Source organism: Aethalodelphis obliquidens, unplaced genomic scaffold (assembly GCF_003676395.1).
Source record: "Aethalodelphis obliquidens isolate GAN/ISIS:26980383/991018 unplaced genomic scaffold, ASM367639v1 scaffold32, whole genome shotgun sequence".
NCBI classification, from domain to species: Eukaryota; Metazoa; Chordata; class Mammalia; order Artiodactyla; family Delphinidae; genus Aethalodelphis; species Aethalodelphis obliquidens.
Window position 1 is genome coordinate 2673211 of NW_020837976.1, and position 14579 is coordinate 2687789.

The 14579-nt window shown below is 37.2% G+C and overlaps 1 protein-coding gene across 9 annotated transcripts in view; it reads left to right on the forward strand.

Moving 5' to 3' along the window:
* RBBP8 (RB binding protein 8, endonuclease) overlaps window positions 1–14579 on the forward strand; it is a 96140-nt gene that overhangs the window by 55203 nt on the left and 26358 nt on the right. For all 9 annotated transcript variants that reach the window (XM_027127590.1, XM_027127592.1, XM_027127588.1 and 6 more), the window contains 3 exons: window positions 6974–7149; window positions 9065–9169; window positions 13223–13308. In XM_027127590.1, the coding sequence (XP_026983391.1) occupies window positions 6974–7149; window positions 9065–9169; window positions 13223–13308 (367 nt within the window). The remainder of the gene's footprint in view (window positions 1–6973; window positions 7150–9064; window positions 9170–13222; window positions 13309–14579) is intronic.

Consider the following 14579-nt stretch of genomic DNA (forward strand, 5'->3'; position numbering starts at 1 on the left):
GTAAGAGTGGCGAGAGTGGCCATCCTTGTCTTGTTCCTGATCTTAGTGGAAATGCTTTCAGTTTTTCACCATTGAGAATGTTTGCTGTGGGTTTGTCATATATGGCCTTTATTATGTTGAGGTAGGTTCCCTCTATGCCTATTTTCTGAGAGTTTTTATCATAAACGGGTATTGAATTTTGTCAAAAGCTTTTTCTGCATCTGTTGAGATGATCATATGGTTTTTATTCCTTAATTTGTTAACATGGTGTATCACACTGATTGATTTGCACATATTGAAGAATGCTTGCATCCCTGGGATAAATCCCACTTGATCATGGTGTATGATCCTTTTAATATGTTGTTGGATTCTGTTTGCTAGCATTTTGTCCAGGATTTTTGCATCTGTGTTCATCAGTGATACTGATCTATAATTTTCTTTTTTCGTGATATCTTTTTCTGGTTTTGATATCAGGGTGATGGTGGCTTCGTAGAATGAATTTGGGAGTGTTCCTCCCTCTGCAGTTTTTTGGAAGAGTTTGAGAAGGATGAGTGTTAGCTCTTCTCTAAATGTTTGATAGAATTCACCTGTGAAGCCATCTGGTCCTAGACTTTTGTTTGTTGGAATATTTTTAATCTCAGTTTCAATGTCATTACTTGTGATTGGTCTGTTTATATTTTCTAATTCTTCCTGGTTCAGTCTTGGAAAATTGCACGCTTCCAAGAATTTGTCCATTTCTTCATGGTTGTCCATCTTATTGGCATATAGTTTTTTGTAGTAATCTCTTATAATCCTTTGTATTTCTGCTGTGTCAGTTGTGATTTCTCCTTTTTCATTTCTAATTTGATTGAGTAGTATCCTCTCCCTTTTTTTCTTGATGAGTCTGGCTAATGGTTTATCAATTGTGTTTATCTTCTCAAAGAACCAGCTTTTAGTTGTATTGATCTTTGCAATTGTTTTCTTTGTTTCCATTTCATTTATTTCTGCTCTGATCTTTACGATTTCTTTCCTTCTACTGACTTTGGGTTTTCTTTGTTCCTCTTTCTCTAGTTGCTTTAGGTGTACCCTTCATTTTTAAAAAACTGAATTCTGAATCACATCTGGTTCCAAAGATTTCAGATAAGTGGTGGTTGACCTACATTAATTTATGTTCTGTGAATTAATTTGGCACATGTAGCTTATGGTATTTTGAACACATCAGCCCTGATATTTATGAATTCCAAAGATAAATAACTAGTCTGTAGAGGTTATACAGAATTAGATGGGTGAATGCCTCCAAAACCAAGGTTATAAAGTGATTTGTAACTAGATAATGCCATTTCCTTGGTCAACTGTGAATTCTAATTTGTTCAGAATTAGTTTTAGTGTTCTCGAATTCACAGATTTTTCTGTTGAAGCTCATTAATACATTAGAAAAGAAGTAAAAGCTGAAGTTTGTAATAACAGTGAAGATCAATCATATAGACGAGCTCAGGGCATGTATGTTTTATTTAGTACATGGCCTTAGAACAGTGTAGGAGGTAATCCGTTGTGTCTTTCAGTTCTCTCCTGAAATTTAAGATAGTTATTCTCATAAGCCAGCTTCTTTTACGACTTGTTCTCCTCAAATTCCCTTTTGCTTTCAGTCAGAAAAAGAAGTAGCAAGTATTATCTTGCCTGAAATTTCCCTGAACTTCAGAAAAAGTGTTTATTTATACTTTTTCTTGTTAAATGCAGTAATTCTGACTCACCTCGTCTGGGTTTCATGTTACAGATACCTTCCTTTTTTGTTGTTGTTTTTGTTTTGTTTTGTTTGGCTGCATTGGGTCTTTGTTCCTGCATGTGGGCTTTCTCTAGTTGTGGCAAGCAGGGGCCACTCTTCGTTGCGGTGCGTGAGCTTCTTATGCGGTGGCTTCTCTTATTGCAGAACACGGGCTCTAGGAGCGTGGGCTTCAGTAGTTGCAGCACGTGAGCTCAGTAGTTGGGGCGCATGGGCTTAGTTACTCCGCAGCATGTGGGATCTTCCCAGACCAGGGATCGAACCCACGTCCCCTGCATTGGCAGGCGGATTCTTAACCATTGTGCCACCAGGGAAGTCCCACAGAGACCTTTTATGGTAGGACAGTTGTTTAGTGACACTATAGTAAGAAATTATTCAGAAAAAATTTTGCTGTTACAAAGTTCAAAATATATACTCAGCTGTACCAGTCACAGAAGGCAAGTAATTAAATAAGCTAAGTGTTGAGGTCATGACTTGTTTGGGGAAATGGATGAGCTGGATGTGTAAGTCAAAGGAGTCTTCTTTTTTGTTTGTTTTTTAAAACCCAAGTCCTTGACAGTGAAAGCACAGAGTCCTAACCACTGGGCTGACAGGGGGTTCCCTCAGTGCTCTCTTTTAAATTGAATTCCTTGTATAACTTCTTTAACAAATAGCCATTGTTTGAATACCTCTTATACAGGTTTACTGTGTCCCAAGCCTATTTAATTTTAACAAGATGATACTGTTAAAAGTTCTAAGTTTGGGTAGAAGTCACTGTACAGAGTGATATTTGTTGATTCTGATTTTTGCCTTCTGAGACCATCTGGAGCAAGTTTACCACCACCCCCCCACCCGCCTTCTATTTGATGGCCCTTTGTTTACATGAAGACAGGGTACGGGGCCCTCCTGAGTCTTAATTGTAAATAGGTAAATATATAGAGTAGATATTCTCTGTTCATTAACTGTTCTTTGTGAGACATTACTTCAAGACTCTTCAAATTATCATTTCTCTTTAATGTTTCAGTTTGTCAATATTTTAATTAATTCAGTTTTCTTCTAGGTATAGTCTGACCAGTAGAGCAATACTGCTCCCTCCATTTTTCTGTATCTTTTTACTTGTATTAATGTGGTCAAAACATACATACATTACTGGTGGTTCTTTACCAGGTTTACTGCTAACTAGAACCTCTAAGTCAAAGTCTTCCCTATGGCTTTATAGTAGTTGTTATGGTAACCTTCTATCAAAGGAGTCTTCATTGTAAGGTAAAGAGCACTATTGATTAAATACTATTTTCTGGGCATTGCATTACATTTTTACATATATTATTTCTTTCTCACCACTTTCCCACAAAAAAGAAGTAGGAAAGTACAGTACTGTATCTACTTTAATAGAGGCTCAGAAAGGTTAACTAACTTACCCAATGTGACTAGTAAATGTCAGATGCAGGATTTGAACCCAGGTCTACCTCAATTTCAGAGTTTTTAAACCGTCTGTATAGTTTTGTGCTAAAACAGCCTTAGAAGTTTACCTGCATGGTGTCACCCTGCGTAGGTGGATTCTCTCTCTTCTGACTCACTTCAGTGAGGCTTTTTATCTTGCATTTATCCTGTTCTATTTCATTTTGTTAGATTTGGCCCATTATTCCAACCTCTGGGGGTCTTTCATATGTTGATTTTTTTCCTACCATGTATTAGGTTAACTTTTATTCTCAGCTTTGTGTCTTCCACAAATTCAATGAATATTCCATCAGCACCCTCATCAAAATCAGTAATAAACGTTGAACAAAACCTGCCTGAGGCTGGAGCCCTGAGGCATACTTCCACAGGTTTCCTCATCGATATAATTCTTTGTCTGATGGTGTTCAGTCAGTTTGGAGTCTGTCTTTCTCTATTAATACCAAGTTTGTATTTCTCCCTTTTGTTTACAGTGAGAAGATAACGAGAGAGTCACTGTCAGATGCCTTCCTGAGAGCGAGATATGCAGTAGAGCATTCCTCAGAAAACTAGCTTTCTAACCCTATTTTTAAAAATTAGTCTTATTTGAATTATTCATATTATGAACTGGTTCCAAGAAAGCAGGGTATCAGACTCATTAGTGTATATTTCAGGGAACCCTTTTTTTGAAAATCAGAATGTTTAAGTGAACCTGATAGCTGTAACTACTTCAGTAAATTTAAATTATATTTTAACTGGAAGTGTAAGTTTTTTGGAGGAGGAGAAAAGCTTGAATATTAAAAACTTCTTTACAGACTCATTATGAAGGGAGACCCTGGATCCTTACAGCTCTTAGAAAAATGGACAACTAAAATTGTTTTGACAGGAATTTAAGGGGAGGCTCTCGGGCCACTAGAAAGAAAAGTAGAAGGAGAAAGATGGCCAGTGTACATAATTAACCTAAAGCTGTGGCATAACATGTTAACTTTTCTCAGAAAATCAGAATGAGACCTAATGCTTTAAAGAAGAAACTTGGTTAACACATGGAAAGTTGTTTTGTTTTGTTTCTTTTTCTTTTATGACAGGACAAAGGAGGACAAAGCCAGCACTTGTTTACTTAGTTTGGACACCTCTAGTTAGAGCTGGCTGTGTGTGTGTGTGTGTGTGTGTGTGTGTGTGTGTGTGTGTGTGTGTGTGTGTGTGTGTGTGTGTGTGTGTGTGTGTGTGTGTGTGTGTGTTTTCCTTTTGTGATCCCAGCTACTTCTAGCTTGACTCTGCCAGGAAAGCAGTTTCTTCTCGTGACTCATTCATGTTTCAGGTTGAATTTTTATGACTAATAGGCAGGTAGCCTGTGATGTGATTAGTTAAAGTGAGGTCAGATAGATTTCATACTCCATTAATTTGTAAAGGTTTCTCGTATGACTTTAGTTTACTTTGTTTTCTCCAGAATAAGATGGTAGAATTGTAGGTAGAGATTAGATACTCGCTCTAAAGATTTTACTCAGTATAGAGTATAGGATTATAGACCACAAATAATATTGATATTATCTAGGAAATTAAGATACAAATCCATTAGGAAAAATTAATCTCTTTTAATTAAAAAAACATCTCTGTTGGTCATAATTTATAAAAATCTCATTATTCTTTGTTTGAAATATGTAGTATTACAAACTGATGAGTATATTAGGATAGACTGGTTTTGTCATGTAAAGCATAAATGCCTGACAGACTGATAAAAATTGGTGGCAAATAAGGTCAGTGATGGCTTGACATGGGAAAGGCAGTTGAGTTAAAGTGAATTAACTTTATTTTACTCAGTACCCACAATTCAGTCCAAACCCAGTCTTTAGGTGCCTTCGGGCCTGAATTGAATTGGGCAAGAACATATGCCTAGATCAGCACAAATTTATTTCTAGTGAAATCTGGGAACCTCTCATTCATTCATTCAATAAATATTTATTGGGCATGTACCAAGTACCCACTATTGCAGACACTTGTGATGTATCAATGAACCAAAAAGATCCTTATCCTCTTAGAGCTTACTTTCTGGCTGGTGAGCAATAGACAAATCAATTATGTACTATGTTAGAAAGCAGTGACTGCTATGGATAAAGTAACAGCAGAATAACAAGGAACTAGAGTACTAGGGTGTGGGAAGGGGGTTGCAGTTTTAAATAGCATGTTCAAGGCAGGCATTGATGAGAAGGCAAACACTTGAAGAAGATGAGGTAGTTAGCCATGTGATATCAGAGGATGAGCATTCCAAGCAGATGGAACAGCTGGAGCAAAGAACGTAAAGTAGGGGTGTGCCTGGTGTGTTTGAGGAGCCTGGGGAAGCGAGGGTGGCTGGAGTAGAATGTAATATGAGAGGAGTCAGGTAATGGGGGAGGGGGATGATCAGATCAATCATTATAAGGAGTTTGGCTTGTGTTTTCAGTGAAGTGGGGAGATGTGGCAGGTTTTAATCAGAAGAGTGACATGATATGATGTAAGTTTTAATAAGACTATTCTGACTGATGTGTTGAGAGTACTGACAGTGAAATGTGGATAGAAGCAGAAGTAGAAATTCAAAGTCTGAGTCCTACTTGTAGTCAGTCATCAGCCCCATGGTCTATACCAAGGATAACAGTGTTGTCCTGGGAGTCTGGCTGCCAGGGTTTAGATCCTGCTTCTGTTAAACGTTTTTATTTTATTTTTTATAAATTTATTTATTTATTTTTGGCTGCATTGGGTCTTCTTTGCTGTGCGTGGGCTTTCTCTAGTTGCGTTGAGCGGGGGCTGCTCTTCATTGTGGTGCACGGGCTTCTCATTGTGGTGGCTTCTCTTGTTGCAGAGCATGGGCTCTAGGCGCTTGGGCTTCAGTAGTTGTAGCTCACAGGTTCTAGAGCACAGGCTCAGTAGTTGTGGTGCACATGCTTAGTTGCTCTGTAGCGTGTGGGAATCTTCCCAGACCAGGGCTTGAACCCATGTCCCCTGCATTGGCAGGCGGATTCTCAACCACTGCGCCACCAGGGAAGCCCTTCCTATTTTATTTTAGTAAGTGACTTAACCTCTGTATCTGTATTTTCTGTTTGTAAAATGAGAGTAATAATGATAATACCTTATACTTAAACTGATACATGTAACACTTTGAACAGTGCCTGCCAGTGTAAACCTGCAACAAATGTTGGTGTTACCAGTGTTAGTACTATTTATCACCCTGAATTTGTCATTTGCCAAGTCTTGTTGATTCTGTTGCCAGAGTGTTTAACACTGGTCCCTTCCTTTCCATACGTATCTTCAGAATTCCAGTTCAAACCCAGAGAAGCTCCTGCCTGAACTATTACAGCCACTACTTCCTTTCTTTCTGTCCCAGTCAATCTTGCAGTCTTGCTGCTAGATTGTCACATTACTTCCATTCTCTAAAACCTTCATTCCTTTCCTCTTGCTTTCTAAATTATGTGCACACTTAGTCGAGGCTCTCCTTCATGTAGTTCCGGCTTGTCTTTCTCTAACACAAGTACACAGTACTGCCTGCCTTTAACTCAAACTTGGAGGATCCTCTGCTGATTTTCTCTGCCACTTGAAATTCTTTTAATTTCACCTCAAGTACCACCAACTACACTTTCTACTTCACTTCTCACAGTAATATTCCCCACCTGGTACTCTAGTCATGTGAGTATTTCTCTAATCCTTGTATTTAGACTTGGAACATCACATGCAAGGAATTATATCTCTTACGGCTTCATACCTGTGTTCTGCTGTCGCTCATACCATATGCTAGATGTTTTAATAAATATTTATCAAACTAATTTTCATTCAGTTGTCCTTATTTTCCTGTAGGAATGATCAACCACATCAAGCAACCGATCTTGAAACTGAGGAAGATGTTATTCCAGATTCACCAATAACAACCTTTTCATTTTCTGGCGCTAACCGACTACGAAGGAAGGAGAACCTCCACGTCCGATACGTAGAACAAACACATACTAAACTGGAGCACTCTGGGTGTGCACAGGGTAAGGATTGGAGTTGTAGTTTAGTTACCTGGTTCTGTTAAAAAAAAAAGTATTCATCTATTGTTAGGAAGATAGTCATTTTTCAGGTAACTTACGTTACAACTGTAAGTTTAACTTCCATTAGTGAAGTGACTGGGAAGGCATCTACTGCCCGTATTATGTATAGACGTGTGTTGCTCATCTGAATATGTAAACACTCAGCATTTTACAAAGGTAGTGAATAGTTTTCTTTTTATTTAAAAACTATTCCTATGTGTATATATCTGAGTAGGATACATGGGAAGAGGAGATATCCTAACATTAAGTTCCACCTACTGTGTGCTGGTTATTTTGCTGATTGGAATACATTATTACTGTGTTTTAATCCTCATGACAGGTTTGAGGTAGCTACTAGCACCTTCGTTTTATAGATGAGGAAAGATTTGCTCTTTAGAGGGGTTAAGTAACCTGTCAAGTAAGTAGATGAGTCAAAATTCAAATATAGATCTTCCTGGCTCTAAACTATTGTAGTTTCCAAGTCTTATCCACAGCTACTCCCACCAACGCTTTAACTAGCTATTGTTATTTTTTATAATATGTAGCGCTTGGTGGTAAATCAAGAAATGGCTTTATAATGTATCTACTTTGTGGCTTGTCAGTGGCATATTTCTAATTCCAAGCCAGTTGACCATTTCTGCTAAATGCTTTGGAAATACCTTTTCATGTAGTCCTGAAATTTATCCTGTGATGTGATACAGTGCTTATTCCTTTTAATATTAATCTAAAAGTAAATATTTTTAAAACTTTCATCTTAACCTAAACTGTTTGTAACAAGGAAAGCACTCGAGGGAAAGGAGTATACACAGTCTTAGAGATATTTTTCTAATGCAAATAAATTGTTGACAGTAGCTATGCCTTTTAAAGAAACAGTAGATCTTAATCTTTGATACTGGAAAATTGACAGTTTTCCCCCATTTTATATGAGCTTGCATCACCATCTAGTGGAAAACAAAAGAATTGTTAAAAATCTTACACGTAATTAGGAGCTAAATTAAAATGTAAATCATGTATTTAGAATGAACATTTGTGGGCCTTTTTGTCTGGTATCAGATAGAACATGAATCACTACAGATAAGCATCGGCATAATTTAGATCATGTTTAAATCCATCTGAAAGAATATCCAGAAAAGCAAATCACAGCAATTTTCTTTTTTAGGAAAAGTCGTCTTTTGTATCTAGTAAAATGCTCTTGGTTTATTTCTTCATTGTATGAGAATAACCTGTAACTATTTAAAACTTTGTCAGTTTTAATCTTCTGATCATTTTTACTTGGAATATGAAATTCTGCTTTTAAAATATGCTTTTGAGCCATGCAAATTATGTTAAAACTAATTTAATGACTAGTTACTCCTTTTCTCTTTCTAACCACCCATGCTTATTTATTTTTACATGTATACTGCTTTTTAATGATAATTTCTAGTTATAATTAGTAAAAGTCTATTTCCCTTTACTTTGTCCTTCTTTTGGTTTTCTTTGAATTAAACCCTTAAATAGTGGAATGATTTCTGATAAAGCATGTTTCAGCTTTCCTTCCAGAAAATGAAAACTCTAAAACAAAGATTGAAAAAGCTGTATGATGCAATATTCATTTCAAATGAACCTACTGATTTGCAATGATACACAAGGAAAAGATACATTAAAATATTACAACTCTAGAAGCCTTAGGTCAGAAGAATTTATCTGTTCCAGTCCTCTCTACCCCACTGTCCTAACTACCAACTTTGTTTCTCAGTGAAACTAAAGGAATAACCTTTTTAGAATATTAAAGTTACGTGAATAAAATGCACTTCTAGTGCATTTAAAGATAGATTTGTATTGGCTTATCATTTTTCATGATTGATTGTTTATATGTAATCTCTCTTCTTTTTTCCCTTAGAATTGAGAAAAATACCAAAGTCTTCAACTCATCCACCACATAAACATAATGAACGTGAAATTCTAGTGGCTGACACTTGTGATCAGAGTCAAGCTCCAGTGGCTAGTAAGCAAGATACTGAGATTACTGTACAAGTTTAAAATTGGTGGACAAGAGTGACCGTCTGAATTAGACAACATTTTAAAATATTTTCCATATAATTTTGTTTGTATTATTTGTTGTTTAGCAGTCTTTTTCATATTGGAAAGTAATGTTATCCTGTTATTAATTCATATTAATATCCCTATCCACATTAATTACAGTTGCTAGTAATTTTAAGTAAATAAGGCTTTACTGTGGTTTACTCATTCATTCAATAAATATTTGGATGCCTAATGTATACCGGGCACTAAACAAAACAAAATCTTTAACCTCATAGAGCTTATAATCTAGTTGAGGAAGAGAGAAAATAAATATGTTAGATGGATCAGGGGCTCTGAAGAAAAATAAAGCAGGGTAAGAAGAGATATTAGAAAGCCTCACTTTAAAAGCAACATTTGAGCAGAGACTGAGGGAAGCAAGTGAGTCGTGTTGATTTCTGGGGCAAGGGCATTCCAGGTGGAGAAGTCAGTAAGCACAAAGGCCTTGAGGTGGGGGTGTTCTTTGGTTTGATTGAGGAACATTAAGGAGCCCTGTGTGGCTGGGGCAGAGTGAGTGAAAGGGAGATTGGGTTGGGCAACTCTGTTCTTTAAAGTTGCTATTTGCTAAGAGGAAAGAGACTGGGAGCAGGAGGTTTGCAGGGTGGCTGAGGGTAGGGGTTTGGTTTTGAGAATATTTTGTTTTCAGATGCCGGGTAGACATTCAGGTAAAGATTTTGGATGGGTAGGTGGGTGTGAATGTAGAGAAGTCTAGCATAGAGATACAAATGGAAGTTGTTAGCATGAAGGTGGTGTCTGAAGCCATGAGACTGGATGAGATAGCCAAGCAAGTGAGTGAAGATGGGAAAGAGAAGAAGTTCCAGTACTTAGCCCTGAGGCACTCCATTATGTAAAGGAGTGAGTCTCAGCTATTTTTTATTATCACTCCCACGTGGCCTTTTTAGACACCCCACCGCCCCCCTGCATCACTTCCCCCATGAGATTTTAATACTGCAGATATACTGTATTGAGTGTATGTGTATCTGTGTCTCATACATAAAAGTATTTTTTTTTGCCCCCCAAGAACCATTTTCACTTCCTCGGAGGCAGTATCGCAGCTGTTGGGATGATGATTTAGAGATTGTGAAAATGAGGAACAACCAAGTAGCCAGAGAAGGAGCTGCCAGTGAGATAGGAGAACCAAGATAAAGTGGCGTCCTTTAAACCAAGAGAGAAAGAACGGAGTGGTCACTGTGGAGAACAGTGCTGATAGGCCGCAGAAGATGATGACTGAGTATTGACCGTTGGATTTGGTCCCCTGGGGATCATTGAGTGTTTAACTCTCAATGAGAGTTGTTAAAGTGTAGAGGTGATCAACTAGACTATCATGTTCAAGAGAACCGGAAGGAGCACTTGTGAACAAGTCCTTCAGGGCCTTTTTGTGGTGAAGGGGGAAGGGAGAACGGACAGTGGCTAAAGAGAAACATGGGTCCAGGGAGGATTTTAAAAGATGGACTATTATAGCATATTCAGCATGTTTTTATGCTGATGGAATGATCTTGTAAAGAGAGAAATGAGTAATTCTGGAGAAAGAGGGAACAATTGCTAGATCCTTGAAAAAGTGAGAGGAGATGAAATGCAGAGCAAAACTGGGAGGACTGGCCATGGTTAATCACTTACTCATTTTATATTAGTAAAATTAGTAAAATCAGAGCCTATACTCTGAGAGCTACGAATTTTTTATATTAGTGTATGTATGTTTGTGTGCATGTGTATAGACAGACTGTCAGGCAAAGGCTGCAGGGGACGTTAGACTGTGTCAGAACCTTGCTTCTCAGCACTCGGGAGCCCATTTTCTTCTGCTGCTGCCAGAACTTTACTCCATCAGTTGTTCTCTTATCCTGTATCTCCAGTTTCTCTGCAGGTTCGTTCTTTTCAACATAAAGATACATGTTATCTTTTGTCTTTTAAAATAACCCCCTCTTAATTGTCTCCACTCTCAGCTAGAGCTTCTCTTCAAAGCTGAAAAAGCAGTCTGTGCTCAATTTCTCCTTTCTGTCAACTCCCATTCACTCCAGGAAGAAAAAGGGGTGCAGGGGAAGGGAGGAAGGAGGGCGGAAAAGAGGGAGAGGAAGGGGGAGAAAAGCGGACACATCCTCATACTCTCTTCTCTCACTCATTACATTGGAACTGCTTGGCAGTAGTCATCAGAGACCTCCTGGTTGTTAAATCTAGTGAATGCTTACCAGTCTTTATCTTACTTGACCTTTCTATGACATTTGACATTGCACACACTTTTTCTTGAAGTGGTGCCACTCTCCTGATTCTCTTACTTATTGTTCATTTTTCACCTTCCATTGCTGGCTATTCTTTCTCCATCTGTCTTTTAAATGTCACTGTCCCCAGTATATATGATCCTTGGCCTATTCTTCTCTCATTTTCTGTTTCTGGAGGAATCTTCACTTAGAGTTAGTATTCTGCCACCACCTATATGATAATAAATTCCAAATCTCTCTCTTTCCAAGACTTTTCTCTTGAATTCCAAACTGATGTATCTGCCTGCTATTGAACATCTATACCTGGATATCCTTCCACTTCAGCATGTCCAAAGTGAGACTTTCTTGTCAAACCTGCTCATCCTTTTATTTACAGTCTCAGTGAATGACAGTTTACGTACCTCTTTGAGTTACCTAAATCAGAAAACTTCGAATCATCTTAGATTCCTGCTTCTTCAACTCTCATACGTAAATAGTCTCCAAGTCTTATTGATTGCACCTCCTACACATCTGTCATGCACATTCTTCTGCACCCACATTATACTAGTTTGGGCCATCAGCATCTCTCATGAGACTCTTTTAGTAATCTAATTAGTCCCGTTGCCTATTAGTGAGCGCTTCTTGTTCTGTCAGCCTGTCTGAATCACCTTTTTAGCCCAAATATTGCATCTGTCCTCCATTAAAAAACCCTTGAATATCTCTTCAGCCTGTCTGAATCACCTTTTTAGCCCAAATATTGCATCTGTCCTCCATTAAAAAACCCTTGACTATCTCTTCATTGTCTACAGGATAAATTTTAAATTCTTTAGCATAATCTGATCCCTTATCAACCTGTCTGTGCTTATGTCCTAACTACCATTTTAGCTTTTGCACTTTGATTTCCAGCAGTTGAACCACATGTAGTTGCCTGAACATGCAGTTTTGTTTCACATATCACACCTTCCACATACCTAGAATCCTCTCTGCCCCCAGCCCAGTTTAATTCCTTTTTCTCTCAAGGGTCAGCTTAGTCAACACTTGGTGAGCTTTCCTTGTTTTCTCAAGGCAGATTTAGGAGTCCTTGCTCTGTGTTTAAATGACCCCTTTTATGTACCTTTAATGTTTATCACATTTTATTGCAATTTTCTTTATACCTTTCAACTATAGCAGCCCATAAGCTCCTTGAGGACAACAACCTTTTCTCTTCGTAGCACAATGCCTGAAACCTAGTATGTGCTACATAAATACTTGTTGACTTATTGAAACTCCGTATACATAAAACTTTATAAAATATTTGAACACAGGTGAATTCTGTATAAATATGTTGTGTTAGCTTAAAACTTGAAAATTATGCAATGCTGAAAATCTCTCTGCACTGTGAGAATTTTCATGAAGTGAAACTCTCTTGAAAGTGTTTTCATGAAAGGTTACTATATAAATACGGTTTGATATTCATGCTGTATCTTGTATCACAAGAACTCCATTTAATTATATGTTTTTTATGATTTTTTTCCAGTGGAAATAAGAAAAATAATCTACCTGTTAACATTCAATTCATTTAGGAAAAATAGAAAACTAGCTGAAAAAGTTTGGCAAGTGTAGGTGCTAGATACCTGCAACTTATTGCAATTTATAGTAGATATTTTGGACTTTACATAGAAGTTTAAAAATTGTTCAGTGCCATTTTGCAAAGTGGTCCTTTGAGCTTTTTCTTTCCTTTTACGTATTTTTTCATACATCTAGTTTCTACAATTGTTTAATTTGTTTTGTTTTTTTTTTGAACTTAGATACACATGGAAAAAGCAGTTATCCTCCTGATAATTTAGCTACAGTTGTTGCTGAAACACTTGGACTTAGTGTTCAAGATGAGTCTGTAAGTAATTGTTTACTTTGGTGATGATATGAGTTAATTAGTGTCTTTTGAGGTCAGTTTTTCGAGAATTGAGCAAGAGAAAAATTATTTTATCCAAAGATTATTGGATAAAGGCCTAGAACAAAAATTGATGTGACTAGAAAAGCCCATTTATATTATTCACCCCAGGCAGTCGCAGAAATCTAGAATCTTTAGAATTCTTGGGATATATAGGTTGTGGGTTGAATCAAAATTTATATGACTTAGAGGATTTAGCAACCCTCTTCCCTCTCCCCCTCTCCTCCCTGCCCTGTTCCAACTAAGAGAAGACTTTAAGAGAAGTCTTAAACCTTTAGGTTGATTTCAGAATTTATTGGATCTTTTCAACATCCTTTAAACCAGGCTTTGATTTGGAAGATAGTCTGAATTCTTGGGTCTACTATAGATCCTTTAATTCATCTTTGTCCTTATAAATGCCAGTCCAATTAGACCAAATCTTTAGGAATTGAGTCAGAAATTGACCCCATGATTTTCTTTTCGTTGTTTTAGTTCTTCCTTCCATCAGACACATTTACTTTTTTTCTTAATTGATCCCTAAAAAATGGAAACCTTGAATTCTTCAATCTTAGGGAAGTTTCATTTTGGTACAGCTTTAAAACTATTCTTTTGCTTTAGTCAGTAAATGTATATATTGAATATACATTTAATATATGTAAATGTATATTCAAACCATTGAATTGGTTTTTCACTGCATTTGAAGTTTTTTTTTTTTGGTCCTTTCTAGTTTTAAATCTCTCTTCAAGTGATAGTGGGTAGTTTTTACCCTTTGAACTTTAAATGTTTTAATGGTTTTTAATTCCGTCCTGCCCATAAACCTGGCAAGTCAGTAGTTTAGACACCAAATCTAGTAAGGGAACTGATCTCTAAAGACCTGCTGCTCAAAATGTGATCCACAGGCCGACAGCATTTGCATCCTTGGAAATTTGTTAGAGATAGAAAATCTCAAACCTAACCCCAGACCTACTGAAAGAGAACTTATATTTTCACAAGATCCTCAGTTGATTTGTATGCATGTTAAAGTTCGGGAAGCACGGCTCTCTAAAGCATCCTTTTAAATTTGTCTCCTATAAGTATGATCAGTCATCTCTCTTCCCGTCCTCTAATCTAACTAATCTTGTTTTTTGGAATTGGCAACCACCAGTCTGCTTTCTGTCCTTATGAATTTACCTATTCTGAATAATTCATATATAAATGGGATCATATATGTGGGTTTTGAGTCTGGCATCTTTCAC